This window comes from Mustelus asterias, chromosome 22 (assembly GCF_964213995.1).
Source record: "Mustelus asterias chromosome 22, sMusAst1.hap1.1, whole genome shotgun sequence".
Lineage (NCBI taxonomy): Eukaryota > Metazoa > Chordata > Chondrichthyes > Carcharhiniformes > Triakidae > Mustelus > Mustelus asterias.
In genome coordinates this window covers 17,854,801-17,882,214 of record NC_135822.1, presented here as the reverse complement: position 1 = coordinate 17,882,214, position 27,414 = coordinate 17,854,801, and the positions used below count along the sequence as shown (strand labels likewise).

Genomic DNA, 27,414 nt, shown 5'->3' with positions numbered 1-27,414 from the left:
CCCACTAGATTTCTCACTGTCACTTCCTTGCTGTGGTTGTTTCAAGACCTTGAGCAAGTGGTGGACGATATGGAGGCTCAGAAATGGACATAGGTACAGAAATAGGTCCTTCAGCCCTTTGAGCCTATTCCACCATCACTCAATCATTGCAATCTGTTCCGCATCATCACCAACACACTTTGGCTCCGAACCCTTTATACCATTCAGAAAGCAAAGATAATGATTCAGTTACTCAGACTGGCCAATAAAAGATGGTTCTATTCACTTTAGTCACATGATTTGACACAGGTATATCAGATAGTTAATGGGGTTGATTGCCCTTCTAGTGAGGAATTATTCAGTGTTCTAGGTTGCCGAAGACCAGGGGACCAGTGTATTAGTTACGCCAGGACAGGACAAGATTAACTAGTCTACTGTTCCCCTTTATCCAGAGGATAACAGAGTTGCCGCTCACATGGTAAGCCAGTTTCATCAGCGCAGAAACTATCTCGCAAAAGGAAGATGGAATGCCATTCGCCTCCTCCACTTGATCAAATTGCCTCAAGGGGGTCAGAAAGGGCTTTTCCAGATCTTATCATTGGCTGGCCTTGGATTTTATTTGGTTTCTTGTCATTCCCAGGTGGTTGACACTGCTGGTGGGGAGTAAAGGGTTTGGGGGCTTTGGTGGGGGTGCAGTGAGTGGTATCTAATCATGATGGAGCTCGCACCTTGATGGTGGGGTACTGGCTCAATCAGCTGGTCGATCCCCTGTCCATCATTTCCCACAAGCAGCAAGCTTCGGAGTTGGGCCCCATGACCTGACCAAGGGCAGGGCAGGGCGAGTGCTGCCGCGTCACTCCATTCTCCCGGCAATGGGGGTCCAGTGCTACCAGGAGGGAAATTCAAGAGAGTTGCGGACAGAGAGGAAAAGAGAAAATTCAAAACCAAACATGGTGCTTTCACATCTCCTCAGTGAATCCAACACATACCTCAAAAAGGGCAAGTCATGGGAATACAGGGCAAAGGGAGTTTCCGAAACTCCCAGGAATGAAGTTAAGAAATGGTTATTCACACGAAGGGTGTTAGGAAATGTGGAACTCAGACTAAAAGCAGATACGAACACAACTGATCATTTTAAATCTCCCTTCAATAGATTTTTTGCTAGGCAAAGGTATTAAGATATATGGAGCCCAAGTAGATGGATAGAGCTAGGTTACAATTTAGCCATGATCTCATTGACTGGCAGAACAGGACTCAAAGAGCTAGATAGTCTACTCCCGTCCCTCTACATACACTGCATCAACGATAACAGATCACCCACCACAAGTCAAATGCCCATCTGATAAGCGACTGTGTGGTGCTGAGTTGTCCGAACACAATCATGTAGAATTCTAGATGGCACAGAAGCAGGCCACTTGGCCCAGCCTGCCTATACTGGCCCTCTGACACAAGTTACCCTTTTGAATCACATTCATGATCCTTTCCCCTTACCCTTTTTTAAAGATATTTTTTACAAGTAGTTATCCCCTTTTCTCATTGATGGTGATTCCAATTCATAACCAGACTGCATTATAAAACTACTCCCAAGCTTTCACACCATTCCTTTGGCGATTATTTTAAGTTCATCCCCTCAGTACCCACAATAAAAATATTTTTTTCCCCCTCTGCTCATCTCTAGCAGATCTCCTCTTCACCTTCTTTGTTTTAAATGTAAAGAGCCCTTAGTTTCTCATCCCTTCACAAACTTCAAGCTTCTCGTTCTTGCTATCTTAACAAATCCCTTTGGAATCTCCTCAGTGACCTTGACAACTTTCCATCCCCCCAATTAGTTTTGGGTGTATTCTGCTGTAGTTGGAAGGAAGTTCCTTATTTCATCAGACCTGGGGACTCCGTAGTCACAAAGTACTCGACAAGGTCACTGAGTGAAAGGAATGTTATTGCTTTTCTAACATCCACAAGAAAGCACGGAAAACCCTCTCACCGTTAAACCGGTCAATGGCCTCCTGTCGCTGATTGCCAGTGATGCTTCCGTCTATCCGCTCATACTTGTATCCATCGTACTCCAGGAAGTCCTCCAGCAGATCCAGCATTTTAGTCATCTGTCAGTCACAAACAGCACTTTTACCCACAGCAGGGGAATCCTCAATCCTAATTCGCACCAGATCCCAGTCTCCCTATCCTGCCCGCTGGTCACTTTGGCTCCCAGTCTCGCACCTCCTCAAGATTTACATTTTCTTTCTCACTCAAATGCCTCCATGACTGCACCCTCTCCCTCTGAAGTAATGAATTCTTTTGGATTGTAATCACTGTTGTAGCATTGGGAAAACCTCTCTGTGCACAGCAATGAGATAAAAGATCAATCAACACTTTCTGGGCCACTGGTTGAAGATTAAATGCTGGTTGGGGGAACCAAGAACGTCCCTGCTCTCCTTCCAATAGTGCCATTAGACCTGAGACAGCAAGGCAGGTCCTTGACTTAAAGTCTGATTCGAAAGGTGACGCCTCCGGCAGTGCAGCATTCCCTCCATACGGCACTCAAGCGAGGCAGCCTGGATTACATGGCTCTGGAGTGAGACTTGAACAGGACTGCTACAAACTGACACATTAGGCAGAACTCAGAAGGCTGACTGCCTGTGTCAAAACACCCATGGTTAATCCTCACATTTCCAGGAGGGTTCACTGGGCAGGGAGCAAGGCTCTGGCTGAATTTCCCCTCCCTCATCAAGGACCACAGAGGCTCATTCCACTTCTCCACCTCCAGCCAGTACTGCCTCAGTAGCAGAGTCAATCTGTTTAACAGCCAAACAGATTTACTAGCTGCTTGGGAATGGGGAGGGGGGATGGAGGATGGATGGAGGGTGGAGTGTCTGGTCTTGTTCGCCCTTTGGGATAAAGATGACTGCGGTGCTTGGTAGAGTTCCTGTGGGTAAATTTGAGGTGGGGTTGGCAGAGGGGAGGTAGAAAGGGATCCCATTCAGTGCATCAGCTGGCGTCAGACTTGATTCATTGGTAGCACCTCCGAGTCAGAATAAATATTGTGGGTTCAAAGCCCACTCCAGGACTCCAGCACAAAAATTGAGACTAATTGTCCCAGTGCAGTGCTGAGGGAGTGTTGCACCGTCAAAGGTGCCACCTATCAGATGAAGTGTTAAACCGAGATTCCCCCTCTGCCCTTGCAGGTGGACATAAAAGATCTCCAGGCACCAATTCAAAGAACAGCAGGGATGTTCTCTCCAGCGAGCTGGCCAATAATTATTCCTCGAGCAACATCACAAAACATATTAATTGCTCATTACGCCATCGCGGTTTGTGGGATCTTGCTGTGTATAATTTGGCTGCTGTGTTTCCTACTTTACAAGAGCTACCCCCCCCCCCCCAACCCCCCTCACTACCACCCAGGTTACCTGAGAGAAGATCAACACTCTGTGGCCTTGGCTGTGCAATTTCTTCAGCATCTTCTGCAGGAGGATCAGTTTCCCGGAGGACTTCACCAGCGAGTTCCCATCGTACGATCCATTCGGTAATACTGGAGCTTCCTGTCAACGCCAGCAAGGCAGCACTCAATATTAACACAGGTGTCAAGGTGCACAGTCAGATCCCACAACTGCTCATCTGCACACAGACTACAGGGGTAGGGCCCTCTACTGCTCTCCAAGCAGCACCAATTCCTCGGGGAAGTTTGGGGCAGCACGGTGGCACAGTGGTTAGCACTGCTGCCTCACAGTGCCAGGGACCCGGGTTCGATTCCCAGCTTGGGTCACTATCTGTGTGGAGTTTGCACATTCTCCCCGTGTCTGCGTGGGTTTCCTCCGGGTGCTCCAGTTTTCTCCCACAGTTCAAATGATGTGCAGGTTAGGTGCATTGCCCATGCTAACTTCTCCCTCAGTTTAGCTGAACAGGCAACGGAATGTGGTGACTAGGGGATTTTCATAGCAACTTCATTGCAGTGTGAATGTAAGCCTACTTGTGACTAATAAATAAACTTTAACTTTAAGTTTATTGGTAGCCATCAGACTGTTGACAATCCTCAGGATGCGGATGTCACTGACAAGACCACTATTCATCTCCCAAGAGCGGCAGCAACACCTTCCTGAAACATCAGGTGCTAATACAACTGAGTGGCCTGTTGGGACTGGTTCACATAAACCCAGAGCAGAAAGCAGGTTTCCATCCCATTAAGTGAATCATTTGGGTTCCTTTAAACAGCTTCATGGTCACTTTTACTGATAGCAGATTAATATTACCGGGTTTTTTTTAAGAAATGATTTCAAATCCTCAAACTGCCCTGGTGAGATTTGAGCTCACGCTATCTGGTTCATTAGTCCAGGAGCAGGTAACTACTCCACTACCAGTACCACACAACACCTTAATGCAAACTGCATTGTACAACACCCCATTAGACTGCCAGGTTGTTCTGCTCGAGACTGGGAACATCCCGGGCATCACACTGTGATCCTGATAGAGGGAACAGATTTTCCTTCTGTCAGTCAGTCAGTGCTGGATGCAAACCCAGGTCGCTGGGATGTAAACGCTCCAGCCACTGCACAAGCGTGTTCTTTAACCACAATCAATCACAACTTCCAATGGCATTGATGCACTTGAGGGGGAAGCCAAACAAACATTGGAATAGGAGGGAATGGCAGAGGCCAGAGGCGGTTAATTTACTGCCCAAACACCAGCATGAATGAAAAGACCAGTTTCTATGCTGTAAATCTGATGTAATTTTGTGCAGGTCTCTGAGGACAGGCTTGAATCCACACATGAATTGAAGCAAAGTGACATTAAGCTAGGGGACAAAGACAAATTGCTGGAAAATCTCAGCAGGTCTGACAGCCTCTGTGGAGAGAGAATAGAGCCAACGTTTTGAATCTGGGTGACCCTTCATCAGAGCCCTAACCCTAGCTCTGGCGAAGGGTTATCCAGACTCAAAGCGTTGGCTCTATTCTCTCTCCACAGATGCCGTCAGACCTGCTGAGATTTCCAGCATTTTCTGTTTTTATTTCAGGTTCCAGCATCCACAGTATTTTGCTTTTATCTTGAGCGAGGGCGTATGCACAACTCTCCCAGCCCCCTTGGAGCCCCGTTTTCTGCCCCCTCGACACTTACCACTGCAGCCACTGGAAATAAATATGGATGGTTACAACATTTCTTCAGATCCATCATGATGTTCAACAGTGACACCTGATTCCCACCGCCTTTCGAATTTAGTGCCTCAAAATTCTTGGTCAAGATGAACTTGTAATATTTCCTGCAAGGACACACACACACAAATATAAGAAGCAGAACACAAGGAAGGGTGAATTGTCGGCACCCAGATGCAGATTCGCTATTTGGTTTTCCCAACTTACTTCTGCATAGAGCTAAGTTCCACACGAACTATCAACTCTGTCTTTGAAGGCATGTTCTTAAAGACGTCAGCCTTGAGGCGCCTCAACATATGTGGGCCCAGGAGATCATGAAGCTTCTTGATCTGGTCCTCCTTTGAGATGTCTGCAAACTCCTCCAAGAAACCCTCCAGGTTGCTGCAGTAAAATAGGAACAGTCACTGGTGCTGTCACCTCACGCTCCCGGTGCTGGAACTCAGTCTGCTGAAGACCCATCCAATCTTAGCCCCTTCTCAAACCAGCTCCTCAACTGGACAAGTCAAACTCCCTGTTTGTCAAAGGCAGGGTTACCTGGAGAACCAGGCACTCACGCTCTGTTTCCGACCCTGTCCACACCACCTGCATTCCAGACCCTCTCCAAACTCTGCCCTCCTGGGGCAGCAGTGCTGTGGTGCAACATGGCTCCAATGCAGCATCCCAGACTGCAAGACAGTAGGCAAATCTCCAATGCAGTGAGTTTGCAATCCAAATCGGCACGGTGGCCACGTGGTTAGCACTGCTGCTTCACAGCGCCAGAGACTCGGGTTCGATTCCCGGCTTGGGTCACTGTCTGTGCGACGTCTGCACGTTCTCCCCGTGTCTGTGTGGATTTGCTCTGGGTGCTCCAGTTTCCTGCCACAGTCTGAAAGACGTGTTGGGTAGAGTGGATTGGCCATGTTAAATTCTCCCTCAGTGTATCCGAACAGACACCGGAGTGTGTGGCAGCTAGGGGATTTTCACAGTATCTTCATTGCAGTGTTAATGCAAGCCTACTCGTGACAATAATAAATAAGGAATGGAAAGGGCACTATGGAGGGATCTGTCTCTTGGCTAAGGTATAAGGGGCATCACAATTGTCTGAGTGTAACAATGGAGATCAAACTGAAACTTGGTAGAGGTGGAAAGCAAGCATGAACCAAGTACCCACATACACCACGCCTGACTTTCCTTTCCGTGCAGGCTGCATGTGTAACAGATGTTCAATTCATTACAATCCCCTTTTGCCACCCCAACCCTGTATCTCTCATCCTCCATTACAACCCTGTTTCTCCTCTCTCAATCACATACATTTCTATCCCTTCCTCACCATTACAGCCACTCCCCCACCCCCCTCCCCATTATAGTTTAGGCTGTTTACCGAGTCTGTTATGACCTACCCTCTCCTGGCTCCAGGGGACACTGTGGCAGAAAATTATCCTGAAGATGCAAAAAGTATCCACGAGCTCATCTGTTTACCTCAATCTATGATGTGGAGATGCTGGCGTAATATACCTGTCGGACTTTAACCTGGTGTTGTGAGGCTTCTTACCTCAATCTATAACAGAGGCTAAAAACCTCATTCAATCAACTCTGCCATTGCGACACGCTTGTCCATCTCTGCATTTACACAATCTACCACTTCATACCTGCTACCAGGCGGTGTGTAGATGAACATTTTAAAAACAATGAAACTTACTTAAAGCGTACAGGAGTGAGGAAGTTCAGCAAGTGGAAAAGTTCCTCCAGATTATTCTGTAGTGGTGTTCCCGTCAGCAGCAGCTTGTAGTCAATCTTGTAAGCATTTAGCACCCTAAAATACTGGAAAATTCAATACTAAAAAATGAACAACTCCTCACAAACAGATATACAAGGTCAAAGGGCAGAATCAACAGAACCACATGACCCGCACCCACATTTTAATTTCAGCTGATAAGCTATTGAATGGCTCTAGTGCTTTTCAGGGTCTCTCCTTCTTCCCCACCACCACCTGGTCACCAAAGGCACTGACTTGAAATTATACATGATGTGGAGATGCCGGCGTTGGACTGGAGTAAACACAGTAAAAAGTCTCACAACAGCAGGTTGAAGTCCAACAGGTTTATTTGGTAGCAAAAGCCACGAGCTTTCGGAGCGCTGCTCCTTCGTCAGGTGAGTGGGACTCGACTCCGAAAGCTTGAGACTTGTGCTACCAAATAAACCTGTTGGACTTTAACCTGGTGTTGTGAGGCTTCTTATTGAAATTATACAGCAGGAGGCGTCCATTCGGCCCATCATGGATGGAAGAATGACGCTATTCAAACCACATCCCAACTCTTTTCTCACAGCTCTGCAAATATTTCCCCTTCAAGCATATCATCCATCCAATTCTCATTTAAAAGTTACACATCAACCCGACTTGGAAATATAATTGCCGCTTCTTCACTGTTAATGGGTCAAAATCCTGGAACTCCCACCCTAACAGCATTGTGGATGTACCTACACCACATGGATGGCAGCGGTTCAAGGCGATGGCCTTCTCGAGGGCAATTAGGGATGGACAATGAATGTCCTGTAACACAAATCAAAACTGGAATCTTCCACCACCCTCTCGGGTGGTTCATTCCAGATCATTACTGGCTGAGTAATAACATGTCTCTCCGATCCTCATCTCTGCTTCTTTGGAATTTGTCTCTTCTGTTTACCCAACGTTCTGCCAGTGAAAACTGTTTCTTCTTACTGACTATTAAAAACCTTCACAATTTTAAACACCCCGATTAAGTTTCCTTTCAATCTTCTCTACTCCAGGGAAAATAAACCTTGCTTCTCCAAGCCCTCTGGATGTCTCGGTTAGGGTCCTCCTGGCTCCAGGCATTACAGATCGCTCTTATTGGTGGGGTTGGAGCACTGGCTGCCATTACTAGTCACCAAAAATGAATGCTTGTGTGAACTGATTAAAAGGAATTTGATTCTTATTGGTGTGAGATTCTAGTGGGGGCTTAGACTAACAATGCCGGCATTTGGTAAGCTGGAAGGAAAAGGATGGCAGTTCAGAAGCCCTCATGTCATAGTGTGAGATACGGGGATCAACAAGAGATCCACCTTTTCACTCAGAGCAGCATCGTGGCATTAGGTGTAGCAAAGGTAAAGCTTTGGAGTAGCAGAACTTGAGGAGCAACTGACTTTGCGGGGGGAGGGGGGGGGGCGGGGAGGAGGAGGAGGAGGAGGAGGAATAATATGTACATGCACGGACATATGGAAATCTCCATAAGGTGGTCACACAGGACCAGGACACAGTGTAAAATGGGAAAAGTGGGTGATCCCCACAGGGACAGCATCAGGAGAGGAGATTCACAAGAGCCAGGAATGGCAGGAGTCGGGAAGCAGAGGACGATCAGCTTGCGGCTACAAACTTTGTGCCAAAGGGAAGGATTAATGTCCTTGAGGCAGTGGAATGATCAGGGTAAACTATTCCTTCGGGGTAGGGAGTCAGTGATGAGAGAGTGATCAATTTAAAATTGTCTTAGGGAGCGAGGAGCATGTTAGGAATAAATCTCCTTGCACAGGGGGCTTTTTGGAGAATGGAATGTTTTGCCACATGGGAAATTTGAGGTAAAGGTCATTGCAACTTTAAACCACAGGCAGACCTACGGACACATGTTGGAGCATTGGGCTTACTTAGCAAGAGCCAGCACAGAAACAATGGGCCAAATGGCCACCTTCTACGTTATAAGCCTAGTCAGTTCTGCGGTCCTGCACATGCAGCACAGATCAGTTTAACACATACTGCTTATTAGTCCATCCCTGCGCCTCCTTATTTCGCTGTTGACTATTCCTTGGATACAAGTTTCAGCGATTTTGGTAAACCTCTGGAACCAAGTTACTATTCTTCACCTATGAGCCTCAACATTGAATGTCAGCAAGATATTCAGCTGTGGACCCCGTGGCTCCATCCATCCACCCCCTCTATTCCCCCCTCCCAACCCCCTTACCCCATCTCCACGCACAGCCCCCAGACACACCCCTCCCAACAAAATGCACTAGATTGTGGACCCCTGTCACTCCCTCCCAGGGAGACAGTCCTCCCCCATAGCCCAGGAGCAGCGAGATCGCGCCACACTTACTTTGGACTGGTTATTTTTCAGCCTGTGAGCTTCATCGACAACAAGACACGCCCAGTCGATTGATCCCAGGATCGTCTGATCAATGGTGATCAACTCGTACGACGTGAGCAGAACGTGAAACTTTATTTGCGCCTCACTCTGAAACAGAAACATTTTCTCCCATTATCAATCCCAAACATCCTGATAACTCAAACCAAACTCTCAAGAACTGGGGACAAGTGCATTGATTTTAGATGTCAGTATATTACTCTGGGGATGATGAATTTCTTCCACTTTGCGTCACCAAGAACATTCAACATTCTCGCTACCTGTTCCCAGTTACAACTTCATGATCCCACAAAGAAAGAATAAAACCGCTTTGCCTTTTATCTCTCCCTCATCTCCAGAAATTAGTGGAAACAGTTCCATTGCCTCATCCAAGCAACCACGAGGGCATCACAGCCAGGACACAGAGCAGCCCCCACCCAAACCTTCCCAACAGGGATCATTGGATAATGATCGGGAGTGAGAATCCCGGGGGCATATTTATCTTCCACCTTGCCCATAGCACTACCCAAAACTCCGATCCCAGCTGGGTGCAGTCAATGCCTCACAACCAGTGATAAAGCCTGAAGTGCCCTGGCAGGAAGGGCTCAATGCACAAAATGAAATTGCCAGCTGAGCCCATTCGAGTCCATGGAAACCCTACAGTGCAGAAGGAAGCCATTCGGCCCATCAAGTCTGCACCGACTCTCCAAAGGAACATCTTCTACCCAGACCAATCCCCATCCTATCCCCAATACCCCACACATTTACCACACCTAATCTCCACACCTTTGGGCTGTGGGAGGAAACCAGAGCACCCGGAGCAAACCCACGCAGATAGGGGGAAAACGTGCAAACCCCACACAGTCACTCTAGGCCGGAATCAAATCCAGGTCCCCGGCGCTGTGAAGCAGCAGTGCTAACCACTGTGTCACCATGACTGCAGTACAGAATAACTCACCCAAGGTTTTTACAACCCCCCCCACCACCCAAAGCCCCCTCAGGTGCAAAGGAACATCATAACCTACATCTTCCCCGAGTCACAAAGCACCTTTCCTTCCAAGAAGGCAGCTCACCACCACTTTCTTAAGGGCAACTACAGATGGGCAAAAGATTCTGGCCTTGCTAGCTATCCCCACATCCTGAGAATAACCAATGGGAAGATCCTACTCAAACAGGGATACTCACCTTCATCCTGAAGGCTTTTCTCCCACTCTTGATTACATTATCGTCGAAGCAGAACTCGTTCTCCCGGATGACAGCTCTGCAGTCTTTGTCTCCAGTGTAAGTCACCACGTAGAAGTACGGCGCCCATAGTGTGAATTCCCGCTCCCAATTTATAATGGTGGACAGTGGGGCGCTCACTAGGAAAGGTCCTTTGGAGTGGCCCTGGTAAGAGAGAACATCCTGTTAAGACTCTTGTGGCAGTGTGGTTGCAATGCTGCATAATACTGAGCCGACCTTGCCGACCATATGACATCACAAACCAATTGGATCCAGGGCACCAACACATCAGGCAGCCATTTTGTTGTCAGGGCGTCTGGCACAATATTTTTGGTGTTAGGAATCGGAGGTGGCAGCTACAGACACAAATCTCAAATTAAATGTTTAGTTTTTGTCAATGAGCAACCCTCAGATTAACTATTAATTGAAACTTTCACTCCAGAGTAAATGAAGTCCAATATATTTTCAATTTTAAGCTCTAAAGAAGAACACAAATTATGATTTTGTCAGTAAATCAGCAAAAGAGATCAAGAGCTACTGTCCAGAAAACACAATGTCTTCACTGAGGGTCAACCAATTGGAATAGTCTGAAAGCTAAAATACTCTGAAAATGAAATGAGACACGATGGAGTGGCAGAGAGGTGGACATCGATGAGAGTCAGTTTACGAGAGGAAGAGGTTTCAAGGAAAAGTCAACACACTGGGGGGGATGAGCCAAAAAATGGTGCAACAACAATAATTTCTCCCTCAAAGTCAGCAAAATGAAGGAGATAGTCATCAACCCCAGGAAGCGTAGTGGAGGACATCTCCCTGTCTACATTAATGGGGATGAAATGGAAATGGTCGAGAGCTTCAAGTTTCTAGGTGTTCAGATCACCAGCAACCTGTCCTGCTCCCTCCACACCAATGCTATAGTTAAGAAAGCCCAACAACACCTCTACTTTCTCAGGAGGCCAAGGAAATTCGGCACATCCACTACAACTCTCACCAATTTTTACAGATGCACCATAGTAAGCATCCTTTCCCGATGTCTCACAGCTTGGTATGGCTCCTGCTCTGACCAAGACTGCAACAAACGACAAAGGGTTGTGAACGTAGCCCAGTCCAGAGATGTCCATCCCTCACTAGCCCCAGATCTCAGCTTCTCACCCCAGCCTGACACTCCCCCACCTCCCCCCCCAATCTCGGAGTCCCAACCGTTCCTCACCTCTTTGAAGAGTGAGTATAGAAATACAATGGTTTGAACGGTTTTTCCCAATCCCATCTCATCAGCCAGGATTGTGTCAGTGCCCTGCGCCCAAGAGAAGCGGAGCCAGTTCAACCCCTCCAGCTGGTACGGGTGTAGGTTGCCCCCTGTGGCGTCGATGTACTCCGGCTGCTTGTCAAACTTCACAGTTGGCTGTGGGGAGGTGGAAAAGTAAAATAATTATTGACAAGGAAAATGCAAGAGGACACAGAGAGAAAAAGCTCCGGTACATTTGAGTACACAATTGGTCAGATTTACTGCAACTCAGAATAAATCAGACGTCCTGATCCTGAAAATTCCGGAAAACAGCCTGGCTTACAAAACAACTGATGGGATGCAATCCCCTTCTGCTCACTGCCCACAGGGAGCTGTATCTAACCCCGCGCTGTCCCTGCCCTGGGAGTGATTGATGGGGACAGTGTAGAGGGAGCTTTATTCCGCATCTAACACCGTGCTGTACCTGCCCTGGGAGTGTTTGATGGGGACAGTGTAGAGGGAGCTTTACTCTGTATCTAACCCCGTGCTGTACCTGTCCTGGGAGTGCTTGATGGGACAGTGTAGAGGGAGCTTTACTCTGTATCTAACCCCGTGCTGTAACTGTCCTGGGAGTGTTTGATGGGACAGTGTAGAGGGAGCTTTATTCTGCATCTAACCCCGTGCTGTACCTGTCCTGGGAGTGCTTGATGGGACAGTGTAGAGGGAGCTTTACTCCACATCTAACCCCATGCTGTACCTGTCCTGGGAGTGCTTGATGGGACAGTGTAGAGGGAGCTTTACTCTGTATCTAACCCCGTGCTGTACCTGTCCTGGGAGTGTTTGATGGGACAGTGTAGAGGGAGCTTTATTCTGTATCTAACCCTGTGCTGTATCTGCCCTGGGAGTGTTTGATGGGGACAGTGTAGAGGGAGCTTTACTCTGTATCTAACCCCGTGCTGTACCTGTCCTGGGAGTGTTTGATGGGACAGGGTAGAGGGAGCTTTATTCTGCATCTAACCCCGTGCTGTACCTGTCCTGGGAGTGTTTGATGGGACAGTGTAGAGGGAGCTTTACTCCACATCTAACCCCGTGCTGTACCTGTCCTGGGAGTGTTTGATGGGGACAGTGTAGAGGGAGCTTTACTCTGTATCTAACCCCGTGCTGTACCTGTCCTGGGAGTGTTTGATGGGGACAGTGTAGAGGGAGCTTTACTCTGTATCTAACCCCGTGCTGTACCTGTCCTGGGAGTGTTTGATGGGGACAGTGTAGAGGGAGCTTTACTCTGTATCTAACCCCGTGCTGTACCTGTCCTGGGTGTGTTTGATGGGGACAGTGTAGAGGGAGCTATACTCGGATAACACCAAGTCCAAGGATTGCACCAACAAATCTGCTCCAACAACATTTCTCTTTACTTACATCCACTACAGGCTGTGCTGGGGGCGGGTCGAAGATCAGTTCCCTGGCTTTTCGGCCTTTTTTGTTCAGCTTTCTCACTGGTCTTAAGTCTTCACCTAAAATCAATTGCCTGCAGCAAGAGAAACAGAGTAACCTCTTAGTGCAGTGGATGCTGGAACGCCAAACAAATTTGATATAGATCGGTTTTTAATTAGTAGCAGGGTGAAGGGTGATGAGGATAGGGCAGGACAGTGGAGATGAGGTCAAGGTGAGATCAGCCATGATTGTATTGAATGATTCAAGGGGCTGAATTGTCAACGCCTGCTCCTAGTTCATGTTCGCAGAATCAGCATATGCGACAGGCAGCATCCAGAAACAGTTGGGCATCATTAACCAACGTTTCCCCCTCCGCACCCAGTTCAATCTGCCCTTGTTCAAAGGGCGCTGGTCATCTTGTGACTCCTCACTCCAACACTCAAAACTTCCCAGCATCAATGACCTAAATTTTGCCAACAATTCTTTTTAAGAATGTGGGAGATTTTTTAGCAAGGTCACCTTTTCTCCTTACTTTAAAGATATTTTTGACAACAACTGTACAAGGCCTTTTTTTAAAAAAAAAGAACTTCAAGATTCAGCTACACTTTAACAATTGCTTCGTCAACAGCAGCCCCAAACCCTCAACTTCCAACATCTCAGAATCCCTACAGTGCAGAAGAGGCCATTCAGCTCCCTCGAGTCTGCACCGACAACAATCCCACCCAGACCCTACCCCGTAACCCCATGTATTTACCCTGCTAATCCCTCTGACACTAAGTGTCAATTTAGCATGGCCAATCAACCTAACCCGCACATCTTTGGACTGTGGGAGGAAACCGGAGCACCTGGAGGAAACCCACACAGACACGAGGAGAACGTGCAAACTCCACACAGTCACCCAAGGTCGGAATTGAACCTGGGTCGCTGGCACTGAGAGGCCTCAGTGCTAACCACTGTGCCGCCCTCGAAGGACATGGACAGCAGGCACATGAGGACAATGCCGTATCATGTTCTCTGAGTTACACACTATCCTGGCTTGGAAGTTATATCTCTGCTCCTTCATCGCCGCTGGGTCAAAATCCTGCAGTTCTCTCCCCAATAACACTTTCATCACCTGGCCCGCAGTGATTTAAGAAGTCAGCTCACCACCTCCTTCTCGAGGGTAATTAGGGATGGACAATTGTGGTGCCCATATCCTGCGAATGAATTTTTAAAAACACGATCTAGGACGGGAGCGAAGTGAAAACCTGGCCAGGAAATTGTGACCAGTTCCCTTCACTACAGGACACTGATGACTGAATTGAATGTTTATGAAACATCCCTCAGAACATCTCTCGAGTGCGAGCCCAAATCACCAGATTGACAAGTTCAGTTTCACAGCTTGGGTAAGCTGGGATTTGACTTCGAGTCTCCCGTAGCATATCCGCTATACTTATAATAAAGTAATTAACAGTAAAGCCACTCAGCCAGTCTTAAGGGAGATTAACATTAAGTTTATTAAGGAGCACTGACCTGTGATTCCAATACATCTCCTTCATAGTGTCATAATCTGGAATGTCAAATTCTTCAAATTCCCAGGTCGCCTGGTCATAGGGAAGGTCCCTCCACTTAATCAGATAGTGCAAATCACCTTTCTTATCAAAGCTGAAACAAAAGGAAAAATGTAAGTCTTTATATCCCATGATGTCAACAGCACAAGTTAGATAACCTGGGAATATTTTGATTGCTCTGGATCTACCTTGAGAATGTTGGATAGGGCAAGTGCAGACTGAGCTTTATTCTGTATCTAACCTGTTCCGCTCCAGTCCCGTTTGATGGAGCAGTAGAAATATTCAAGCAGGCAATTTGGCCTGGATTGAAATTCTGGTTCCGAAAACAACAGAACAATTACTTCACCAATGAGTCACCCAGTCCTTGTTTTTTTTGCTGCCTCAGCATTCTAGAGAATTGTTCAGCAAAGTTTTAAAGTTCATTTATTAGTGTCACAAGTTACTGTGAAAATCCTCTGGTCGCCACACTCCGGCACCTGTTCGGGTAACACCAAGGGAGAATTTAGCACAGCCAATGCACCTAACCAGCACGTCTCTCAGACTGTGGGAGGAAACCGGAGCGCCTGGAGGAAACCCACGCAGACACGGGGAGAACATGCAGACTCCGCACAGACAATAACCCAAGCCGGGAAGCAAACCCGGGTCCCTGGCGCTGTGAGGCAGCAGTGCTAACCACTGTGCCACCGTGCTGCCTAGAAACCCCTTCAAAAAATTATCCAACTTGTCACAGGATAATGTGTTACCATTTTCTCTGGTGGGGGGAGTCAGGAACAAGGGCGCATAACCTTAAAATTTGGGGGGGGGGGGGGGGGGGGGCTATTCACGAAGTGAAGTGGAAATCTGAAACTGTCTCCCACCAAAGAAAAAGTGTTGTGGCTAAGAATTGATGCAAAACTGAGGGGGATCAAATTTTGTTAGGCAAGGGTGATTAAATGTCAAGGAACCAAGGTAGTAAGTGGGGTTAAAAGGTACAGATCAGCTTTGATCCAATTAAGTGGCGGAACAAGTTCCAGAGAGCTGAATAGTCTGCTCCTGTCTCAGTTCCTCACCTGTGGTTGATGATTCGATAAACAATGAGCCATTCGGGTTTGATCCCATATCGATAGTACCGTTGTTCCATCAGCGCAAACTGAGGATCTTTGCTCTTCCGTTTCTCACTCTTCTCTTCATCGTCCCCAGAGCCATAATCAAACGGTGGCGGCTCATCCATATCATTCTTCCTTTGGAAGTTCCGGAACATTACCGTGTGGTACAGCTCCAACTGGAGGGGGCAGACTCGAATTTAATGCTTAAACGCACACACATGCCTTTCTTGCCAATTGTCTCACCCCTTTCCTCAACCCCATTTCCCCACACAAAGCCCATACCATTCACATTGCCATGGAGAGGGGGTTTTGTTTGGGGAAAGATTCCAAAAGATATCCCTATAATCTCAGACATAGGTAGCCTGTCAGGATCCTGAAAGTGGAGACAACAAAGGTTCCAATGAGCTTTGCATGAGACACAGCAGTGAGTAAATGAAGTTCAGTTGCTACAATTATGATGGTTATAAGATTATGTTTCATGATTGCATCTCTAATTTCAGGGGACATTAAGGGGATCATGTGACCTGCTCGGAGGTTTGCCTGTCAACCTCAGGTGTGGGGGCTGATAAAGATTAAACTGAGGCCTAAATCGTTTTTCTGGAAGGAGCAACTTGGAGACAAGATAACACTTGGAGATAATGGCAACAGCATCTGTGCTTACAGTGTTTAAATTGCTGTTCTTCAAAGCCACAGGAAAGTGAAATGAATGTTGGGTGTAAAGAGTTATGCTTTAAACTGTCCATTTACTTTCAAGATAGAGTTGGGGGTCAAGGAAAGCTAATTAGCATTTCTACCTGGATACAAAGCCCATGCCATTTACACTGCCACAGAGAGGGGCTTTATTGGGGAAAGATTTCTAAGATATCCCTAAAACCTCACAGGTAGTCTGCTAGGATCCAGGAGAGAGGGAGCAGCTAGTAGCTGAAAGATCCTGAACCACTGCATAGGAATGTAGGTTGGAGCTCACGCGCAGATTGAAAAGACCTAATTTGTGAAGATTTGAAAGGAAGATTTACCTAGCTTGTGTGAGAAAGACAATCGATAGGAAACACTCTCACAAATAAAAGACAACTCGGGGATTAAGAGTTTGCAAGCTGGGAAGGGAAAGGGACAGAAGTAAACCCTTGGGAGCTAGGATCTTGGAAAAATTGCATGACTACTTAAGGGACAGTGAAATGGTTGTATTAAAAGTAAAAGGGAAAAGTTCTATTTATAGTTTAAAGTATAAATTATTAAAATATTGTCTCGCCAACAGTGCTTTTAGTCGGATTGCTACAGCAAGTCTTAAAGCGTGAAATGTTGCTGCATCATTCTTTCAGCTATCAACTGGAAGATTGAATTTTTTTTTAAGGTATCCTAACGCTGAGTGACACCTCTTAAGGCAGAGAAAGTGTGTGGGAAATCTGTGATCAATGGCAATACACAACCACTGCGAGATTGTAGTTTCTTTTCACACTTTTATTTTTAAAGATTAAAGTTTATTTATTAGTCACAAGTAAGGCTTACATTAACGTTGCAATGAAGTTACTGTGAAATTCCCCTAGTCGCCACACTCCGGCGCCTGTTCAGGTCAATGCACCTAACCAGCACGTCTTTCAGACTGTGGGAGGAAACCAGAGCACCCGGAGGAAACTCACTCAGACACAAGGAGAACATGCAGACTCCACACAGACAGTGACCCAAGCCGGGAATTGAATCCAGGTCCCTGGCGCTGTGTAGCAGCAGTGCTAACCACTGTGCCACCGTGCCGCCCACTGTCGGACATACGTGCAAACACCTTCAAAGCAGAGCTGGGGCAGAGGTGATGGACATTTTATAAAAGGGAGGTGAAGTATCAGATCACATTTCAACATGGCCAAGGGAGTCGGGGGAATTTCCCAGATTAGCTGCTCCTTCGTTAGGCAGATTCAGATTGTGAACAGATTTGAAAAGGATGTAGAGGCACTGATGAAAGTGCAAATGAAATTTACAAGGATGATACCAGAATTGAGAGCTTAAACCTATCAGAAAAATTTGAACAGACTGGGGCTCCTTTCTCTCGGAGGGAAGGCCGAGGAGTGGCCCGATAGTAGTGTTCAAGATTACGTGAGGGTAGACATGGGAAAGGTATTTCTACTTGTGAGCAAAACCAGAACTAGGGGCCATAAATACAAGACAGTCATTAATAAAGCTAATATTAGGAGAAACTTCTCTATGCAGGATGGGGTTAGAACATGGCACTGGCTACCAAAGAGAGTGGCTGAGGTGAATGGCATTGATACATTTAATGGGAGCCAGATAGATACATGAGGGAGAAAGGAATAGAAGGATATATCAATAGGGTGCAATGAAGTGAGGCAAGAGGAGGCTCAAGTAGAACATAAAAACTGGCCTGATTTTGGTGCTTTAAATGCACTACGTAATTTTTCCCTAGGTGGCCTTAAGTTTTTTCTTAAACCGCTCCCAGGCTGAGTCAGAATGCCATGGATTCGGTCCATCAAGTCTGCGCCGGCTCTCTGAAAGAAAGATTCTACCTAGTCTCACTCCCCTGCCTTATCCCACTCGAGGCTTGGGCACAAATCCAGGTTGACATCCCCAGTGCAGTACCTAGGAAGTACCACATTGTCGGAAGAACTGTCTTTCAGATAATGTTAAACCCAAGGCTCTCAGTTGCTTCTCAAACTGACATAAAAGATCCCATGGCACTACTTTACAGAACAGCAGGTGAGCTATCCCAGGTATTATGACCAATACATATCTCTCGACTAATGTCACTAAAAGCAGATGATCTGGTCATTGTCATGCTGCTGTTTGTGGGGTCTTGCTGTTGGGGTTCCTACATTGCAACAGCAATTATACTAAGTACATCAGTGACTGCAAGTGCTTGGAACATCCTGAAAGGTGGCATCTAAATGTCAGGTCTTTCTTAATTCACTTTCATATGAGTCTACACAGAGAGACTGATCGATAAGCTGCCCCACAGTCAACTCTCATGGCTCATAGTCAAGGTTCAGACCTAATCACTGGCCACTAGGGCTAAGTAATCGAGGATACCAGAGATCTGGGGAACCATTGGCTCCACATTGGTATGGGCGCATGCCAGACATACAGGACATCAATCACTCCACTCACCTGCAGTTCGGTGGCCCAAGAGCAGTGCCAGTAGGACAGCCCCACCCATTTCACAAAGAATTCTCGTTCTGGCCGTCCTTTCAGGGCCTTGGGCTGTTCGGCATCAGTGGCATCTCCTGTCAGACCTGGAGGGGTACGTGGCAGTGGGGGCGAACCCCATGTCCAATGCAAGATTCGCTGCACTTTGCCTTTGAGAGGTGTACACTAGAAACAAAAACATACGTTTGACACGTGACACACACAACCTGGCTGACCCTCAGAGAGCTCTCACCACACCCAGGGGCAGCATAGAGAAGAGTGTTACACATGAAAACATTATCCCTTCCCCTGGACCAATCTATTCAGCTCTCCCACCCCTTATCATACTCTCTTCTCTTGTTCCAAATACGCTGAGTTCTCACTATAGTATACCCCACCGTTACAGGTTGACTTTTTGGAACCCATCTGACTGACCAGCATTGAAGTTTACCAACTGGTTATTGGCTTGCTAGAAGCACACACATGGCCACACACACATGCACTCACACAAGTAGCAGTCACTAGATCTATTTTCCCTAACAATGGATCCATTATCATTCTGATTAGGGTACTGGACAAGAAGCATCCCAGGGGTGAGGAGGTGAAAACACACCCACCTCAAAACAAGTCAAACTCAAAAAGAAAGTTCCCAACCAATAATGTGGTTAATGTCATAGCCACCGTGATAATAGACTCACCAAGCAGCGGGGACAAAGCCACTCTCCATTCGGGATCTCAGGGAGTGGAGGGTTAAGGCAGTGAATGTGATACGAGGAAGGACAGGAGTCACAACACAGCAGCTCGCCTCCGTCCTTGCAAACTCTGCAGAACTCCATGTGATCATCATCTTCCTCCTCCGCTCCCTCGTCATCCTCGTCATCGTCCTCATCCTCTTTGGCCTCCCACTGAATTCCTTCCTTTTCCTGGAGTCATTATAGAGGATACATGTTAAAGGGGGCATTATAACATACACACGCACACACACACACAAATACACAACAACTACTCACCAAGCTAACTTTGTGTATGCCCAGAGAAACAAGGGAATCAAAGCCATGGGAATGCTAACACTTCCCAGATGCACTGCATCCTGACTTGGGGAAATATATCCCCATTCTTTCTTTGACACTAGATCAAAAGTCTGGAACTCTTTGCTAACAGCACAGAGAGAGCACTCTCGCCGTACTGACTGCAGCTGCTCAAGTGTGTGGCTCATCACCACCTTATCAAGGGGCTGAGTAACCAGTGTTAAATGCAGTGCTGCCCACATCCCAGGGGCTGACATGAGCAAAGATACAAGTGTGGACGGGACATTCAGTAGCGGTGACCATCACAGCTGATAGGGTGAGATGAAGGAGGCTGGGATGAGGCTTGCGTGGAGCATAACACCAATTGAGCCAAAAGGGCTGTTTGTGTGTGTTGTAAATACTATATAACTCTACAAGCCCAATCCTCTCCTCAGCCAACATCAATGCACAGATTTATTTTCCAGTAGTGGAATCAAGCACAGGTACCCAGCAAACCTTTCCCCCATTTACACAGGTGCTGCACGGGGCCGTCAACTGGGCAAGATCAGTGAACACAACTCAAGACTGAGAATTAACTCTAGGATGTTCCCCACTTTTGCGTGGTTGAGCATTATTCTGGAACATAAACCCACAAAGCACATTAATAATGGGCAGCACGGTGGCACAGTGGTTAGCACTGCTGTCTCACAGCGCCAGGGATCCAGGTTCGATTCCCAGCTCGGGTCACTGTCTGTGTGGAGTTTGCACGTTCTCCCCGTGTTTGCGTGGGTTTCCTCCAGTGCTCCGGTTTCCTCCCACAGTCCAAAGATATGCGGGTTAGGTTGATTGACCATGCTAAATTGCCCATAGCGTCATGAGATGTGTAGGTTAGAGGGATTAGCGGGGTAAATGTGTGGGGTTATGGGGATAGGGCCTGGGGTGGGATTGTTGTCAGTGCAGACTCGATGGGCTGAAAGGCCTCCTCCTGCATTGTAGGGATTCTATGAATAACAAGCAGGAGGAAGCAGTCTCCAGCTAAGCAGCAAACGGAGAACTTACGCAGTGCAGACAACTCCACTTTCCCTCTGGGGCCTTCTCCATCTCGGGGTCCAGGCAGACTAAGTGATAGGCCCGAGGACAGGTGTCACACAAAATAATCTCCCCTCCTTGCTGGCACACTTCACAGTAATCCTGGTGGTCCGTCTCATACCCATCACCTTCCTCCACTGAGAATTACAAAAGAAACAAGAGGTCATGAAATTGCGGCCTCCCAAGAAGGCAACTGAGTCACACTCTCCAAAGACAATTCCATCCATTTGCTGGGGAAAATAAAGGTAACAAACCAAGCACTTTAGTGCAGTACAACACCAAGGCGAAAAAGACTAAGGAGATTAACAGTGATGATTCAGTAAATGCCGTGACTGGATTTTAGAAGCCTGCATGGTAAGGCTAAGGCAGATGCAGTAGGAGAATTACTTTGATTGTGGAACAACTCCAAGTCTCAACTTCAAAGCAATGTGGACACAGAGGGGAGGAAGACGTACTTAATTTAAGAGTTAAAGACCAGAATCAGGGGTTTGAGTGGTATATCTAGTACAACCGACACCTAGGAGCAGTTTTCAAGCTAATTCTCTCTTTCATTGACGCTGGGTTGCAGTTCTATAACTCAAGGTCTAGTCAGGCCACTGAGCCTAATCACTCAACCTCCACACACACCGCACAAAGCTTGACTAATTGTCCCCCTTCCTCACCTACCCCAGTGGCACAACTGCAGCACCAGCCCAGCGCAATCTGCAAACTCAGTGCAGAACAAGGGCTCCTGGTCTGTAACGACCAGCATACCTCACTACGTTAGGGCTCTGTTGGCCAAGTTCAATAAGACACCCAGTAATGCCCATTCCACACTGTTACATCCATGCATCTCAACAGAGAACGTGTCAGAACAAAGTTCAACATTTACATTTTTTCTTCCTCTTGCCACCTTTCCTTCTTCTCTTGCCCAAACCAGCAGAGCCCTCAGACCGCACGGAGCAGCTGTGGACACTCGCGTTGTCTAGATCCGACTCACCACGTTCATCTTCATCACTCTGCAGACACAAGAACAACATACACGAGAAGAGGTGAAAGGCATCACATATCCCCAAGTTTACAGTGCCAGGAAACAGTTCCATCAACACCAGCTCTTCCTCTGCAACCGCATGCATAGGATCATACTCCTACTAATAGCAAGAGTAGGCCACTCAGCCCCTTGAGACTGTTCCGCCATTCAATAAGAATGCAGCTGATCTGATTGTAACCTTAACTCCACATTCCCACCTGCCCCCTTGTACCCTTTCACCTCCTTGCTCTACCTCTGCTTTGCACAGCGGTAATGTCACTGGACTAGTCCGAAAGCTTATGGTATTTGCTACCAAATAAACCTGTTGGACTTTAACCTGGTGTTGTGAGACTTCTTACTGTGCTGACCCCAGTCCAACGCCGGCATCTCCACATCTCGTCCAGAGGGCCAGGCTAATGCTCAGGGGACAAGGGCTCAAAACCCACTGGGAAGCTGGTGGCATTTAAATTCAATTGATAATCTGGAATTAAAAGCTAGCCTCTGTAATGGTGATCGTGGAATTATTGCCGATTGTCATTAAAAAAACCCATCTGGTTCATGAATGTCCTTTAGGGAAGGCAAACTTGGTCTGGCTTACATGTGATCCTAGTTTCACAGCAACGTGGTTGACTCTCAACAGCCCTCAATTCAAGGGCAATCAGGGATGGGCACCAAATGCTGGCCAGGCCAGCAACACCCACATCCCATGAAAGATGATTTTTTTTTAAAAGGCTCTCTTCCTCAAAAGGCAGTGGAAGCAGAGTTTCAAAGACTTTCAACTTGGAGAGAAAACAATTCTCCTCACTTCGGTCTTAAATGGGCGACCCCTTGTCCTAGGTACTCCCACAAAGGGAAACATCCACTCCATATCCACTCTGTCAGGATCTTATATATTTCAATCAAGTCGCTTCTTACTCTTACAAGCCTAGCCTATGCAATCTTCCCTTACAAGACAATCTGTCCATTCCAGGTATTAGTTTAGTAAACCTTCTCTGAACTATTTCCAATGCATTTACATTCTTCCTCAAATAAGGAGACCAATACATAAGAATTGGGTAGGCAATTCAGCCCCTCGAGTCTGCTCGACCATTTAATACAAGCATGGCTAATCTCATCTGTCTTCTCTCTGCTTTCCCGCCCGCTCCCCATAACCCATTGCTAATTAAAAAACAATCCATCTCCTCAAATTTGTTTAGTGTTCTGGTGTCCGCTGCACTCTGGGGTAGAGAATTCCAGATTCGCAACCCTTTGGGTGAAGTAATTCCTCCTCAATTCTGTTTTAAATCTGCCACCCCTTAGCCTCAAACTATGTCCCCTCATTCTAGAATGTCCAACAAGGGGAAAACATCCTCCCTATGTCAACCCTGTCAATGCCCTTTAGCATCTTATATATACCTCAATTAGATCTCCTCTCATTCTTCTAAACTCAAGTATAGGCCTAAGCTGCTCAATCTCTCTTCATAAGACAAATCTTTCATCTTTGAAATCAATCTCATGAACCTTCTCGGAACCACCTCTAATGCACTTACATCCTTCCTTAAGTAAGGGGACCAATGCTGTACACCGTAATCAAGATATGGTCTCACCAGTGCCTAAAGCATAACCTTAGGGATTAAATACTTTTGTATTCAATCCCTCTTGCAATGAATGATAACATCCAATTAGCTTTCCCAATTTGTTGTTGTACCTGCATACTAACCTTCTGTGATTCATGCACTAGAACACCCAGATCCCTCTGCAGCTCAAAACTCTGCAATCTCTCACCATTTAGATAATATGCTTCTCTCTTATTCTTCCTGCCAAAATGGACAATTTGACATTTCCTCACATTATACTCCATTTGCCAGATCTTTGCCCATTTACTCAGCCTATCTGTATATTTTTGTGGCCTCCTTAGGTCCTCTTCATCACTTACTTTCTTATCTCATCCAAATGAAGTGACCCCACAAGTAAACATGTCACCCCCCCGCCCCCCCCCCAAAAACACACCTCACACAGACATGCCACCCTCTCACCCACATACACTATCACCACCACCTCCCACACATATTAGGAAGGTTAGGAACAAGAGTGAAGGACATTTATTCAGCTGTAGGAAGCATTTACCCAATAGCTAGCCTGAAACAGATGGGTAGAATGGCGATCTGTCTTACCGAAGACCCCTTTTTCCGTTTGCCGCTGAATCCTCCCAGCTTGATCTTCAAAGGTGCCATCTTCTTCCCTTTGCCTTTCTTCTTCAGTTCAGCCGCTCGGGCACTTTTACTTTTTTTCCGGACCCCTGGACCTGTGACCAGACAGTGACACTGATGAAGCATAGACTGGTTATCAGAGGGAACTGGAGTTTGACTCTCTGCAGTCCAGGTTCCTAAATTAATCTAGTGAGATTCTCTCCCCTCCCTGTTTCTTCATCCTTCCTCAGCTGAAGATGGTGACTCTCAGTGGAATACAGTCCACGAGTAAGGGTCTCACACACCCTCACAAACCAGACAGCAGGCACTTGCAGACTATTGGACCATAAGGGGCACCACAATAGAGCCTGGTCCTGTCCTCACCAGGTGTCTAGACATGAACACCTTATCAAGATCCAGTGATCAGAATCATAGGAGCCATTCAGCCCATCGTACCTGTGCCAACCTTTTCCGAAATATCTTCCTAATGGCCTCTCTCCCCCCCACTCTTTCCCCAGAGCCCTGAAAATTTCTCCTTTTCAAATATTCATCCAATTCCTTTTGAAAGTTTCTATTGAATCTGTTTCCATCATTCTTATAGTCACTACATTCCTGATCATAACGGGGGCAGCACGGTGGCAATCTCACTGCTGCCTCACAGCGCCAGGGACCTGGGTTCGATTCCCGGCTGGGTCACTGTCTCTACTGTGTGGAGTTTGCACGTTCTCCCTGTGTCTGCATGGGTTTCTTCCAGGTGCTCCAGTTTCCTCCCACAGTCTGAAAGACATGCTGGTTAGGGTGCATTGACCCGAACAGGCGCCGGAGTGTGGCGACTAGGGGAATTTCACAGTAACTTACTTGTGACTAATAAATAAACTTTAACTTTATAACTTGTTGGTTCAGAGAATATAATCCCCCCCCGCCCCATCATGGGTTTTGTGCTGATTTCTTTCAATGTGGCCTCTCTGGTTACTGACCCGCCTGCCAATGGAATTAGATGGAAGAACCCTGGTCCTATTGTCTAGCACTGTGGTACTGAGGCCAAGGGCAGACAAGTGCCCAAACCAGGAACCATTCCCGGTCTGTTTGAGCTCCGTTCCCACACAGTGCATTACATCTATCAGCTGATCCATTGGGGTTCTCTCACCCTCCAACTGGATTTGCAGGTTGTGTGTGTGAAAGCAGCCTTTACCTTTCCCTTCTTTGGTCTTGGCTTTCCTTACAGGGGCGGGGGGCTGGACAGGGGGTGGCAGTGAAATTGGTACTGGTGGAGCCACGATCACCTGTTCCACTGCGGCTGCCACCGCGGCTGCTGCCGCCTCTGCCGCAGCCACCGAGGTCCCTTTGAAAGGATTATTGGCACTGAACTCCCGCCATTTAGCACCGAGCACCGTCATCATTTTCGACATGGGGATTTTCGGATTCTTCTTGGCAATGAGCGGCCTGTTGGGGAAACAGAAACCAAAAGACTGGTCAGACTATTCCACAAGACGCACTCCAATAAACTGGAGGCAACTACTGAGAATTAACTGGCAGAAACAACTTGCATTTATGGAAGGATCGTTAACATAACAAAAATGTCTCAAGTTGCTTCAAGAAGAACTATCAAATAGGTGACACTGTGGCACAATGGTTAGCACTGCTGCCTCACAGCGCCAGGGACCTGGGTTCAAATCCCAGCTTGGGTCACTGTCTGTGTGGAGTTCTCCCCGTGTCTACATGGTATCCTCCAGGTGCTCTGGTTTGCTCCCACAGTTGAAAGACGTGCTGGTTAGGGTGCATTGGCCATGCTAAATTCTCCCTCAGTGTACCCGAACAGGTGCCGGAGTGTGGCAATTAGGGGGTTTTCACAGTAACTTCATTGCAGTGTTAATGTAAGCCTACTTGTGACACTAATAAATAAACAGATTTTGACATTAGAAAACTTAAGATGGTGTTAGGACAGGTGACAAAAGGATTACATAAAATTTGATGAATTCACAGCATAGATATAGGCCATTCAGCCCTCTGGTCCACGCTGCTGTTTATGCTCAACACAAGTTACCTCCCATCCTACTTCATCTAACCCCATATCCTTCTATTCCTTTCTCCCTCATTTGGTTATCTAATTTTGCCCTAAATACATCAACCCTAGAGATATCAATTACTCCTTGTGGGTTCCACATTCTCACCGTGGCGGTATTGTGCTAATATCACTTGATTAGCAATCCAGAGGCCCAGGTTAATGCTTCGCGGAAACGGGTTAAAATCGCATCACGGCAGCCAGTAGAATTAAAGTTCAATTAGTTCATAGGTTTGACTAATTAATAAATCTGGATTTGAAAACTAGTCTCAGTAATAGTGACACTGAAACCATCAATAATTGTTGCAAAAGCTCATCTGGCTTACTAATGTTCTTTAGGGAAGGAAATCTGCCATCCTTACTTATCTGGCCTACACCTGACTCCAGATCATAGCAAGTACCCTTTGAAATGGCCGAGCAAGTTATTCAATTGCATCAAAACACGACAGAAGAGTCATATCGGGTGGACTGCTACGGTTCAAGAAGGTGGCTCACAACCACCTACTCAAGGGCAATAAGGGAGGGTCAACAAATGCTGGCCTTGCCTGCGATGTCCACATCCCAGGAATGAATAAAAACAGTGTAAACAAAATCCTTCTAAATTGCCCAGCTTGGTCAAAGATTGGTTAAGAAGCACCTTAAAGGAGGAAAGTGGTAGAGGAGCAAGAAGGGTGGAGAGGTGGGAAGGAATTCCAGAGCTTCGGGCCTAGACAGCTGAAGGCATGGCTGCCAATTAAAGTTAAGGATGTGCAAGAGGCCTGAATTGGAAGAGTTATAGGGCTCCAAGGAGTTAGAGATAAGGAGGAAAGACTAAGCCATGGAGGGATTAGAATTCTAAAACCTAGCTACTGGTGGACCAGAAGCCAATGTAGGTCAGTAAGCACAGAGTAAATGCAACTTTGAGAGAGTTAACGTATGGACAGCAGAGATTTAGATGAGCTGGGGTTTATGGAGAGTGGATGGTTACTACCAGGACGACACTGGAATAGGCTGCAGGGAACAAAGGCATAGGTTAGGATTTCAATAAGACGACATTTTACCCACTCAAAACTCCTCTATTCCTGAAGGTGCTGCCAATTGCTGGGTTTAGAATCCACAGGTAACATTTAGTAGCTCACAACAAAATAGTTCAACTCCCTCCATAAACCCAAGAGATAGAGGGCTACTTGGCCAAGGGGATTATCACATACAAACCCAATCCTGGTTCATCAA

At 46.9% G+C, this 27,414-nt stretch overlaps 1 protein-coding gene across 1 annotated transcript in view; it reads right to left on the bottom strand.

Moving 5' to 3' along the window:
• The window catches only part of LOC144509742 (chromodomain-helicase-DNA-binding protein 5-like), an 80,012-nt gene that overhangs the window by 37,367 nt on the left and 15,231 nt on the right, over positions 1 to 27,414 (bottom strand). The window contains 17 exon segments of the mRNA XM_078238522.1: positions 1,961 to 2,078; positions 3,384 to 3,515; positions 5,086 to 5,227; positions 5,328 to 5,501; positions 6,799 to 6,920; positions 9,203 to 9,340; positions 10,415 to 10,615; positions 11,658 to 11,849; positions 13,089 to 13,197; positions 14,616 to 14,747; positions 15,703 to 15,914; positions 18,850 to 19,053; positions 19,566 to 19,790; positions 20,934 to 21,100; positions 21,835 to 21,961; positions 24,126 to 24,256; positions 25,333 to 25,583. Of these exon segments, the coding sequence (XP_078094648.1) occupies positions 1,961 to 2,078; positions 3,384 to 3,515; positions 5,086 to 5,227; positions 5,328 to 5,501; positions 6,799 to 6,920; positions 9,203 to 9,340; positions 10,415 to 10,615; positions 11,658 to 11,849; positions 13,089 to 13,197; positions 14,616 to 14,747; positions 15,703 to 15,914; positions 18,850 to 19,053; positions 19,566 to 19,790; positions 20,934 to 21,100; positions 21,835 to 21,961; positions 24,126 to 24,256; positions 25,333 to 25,583 (2,777 nt within the window).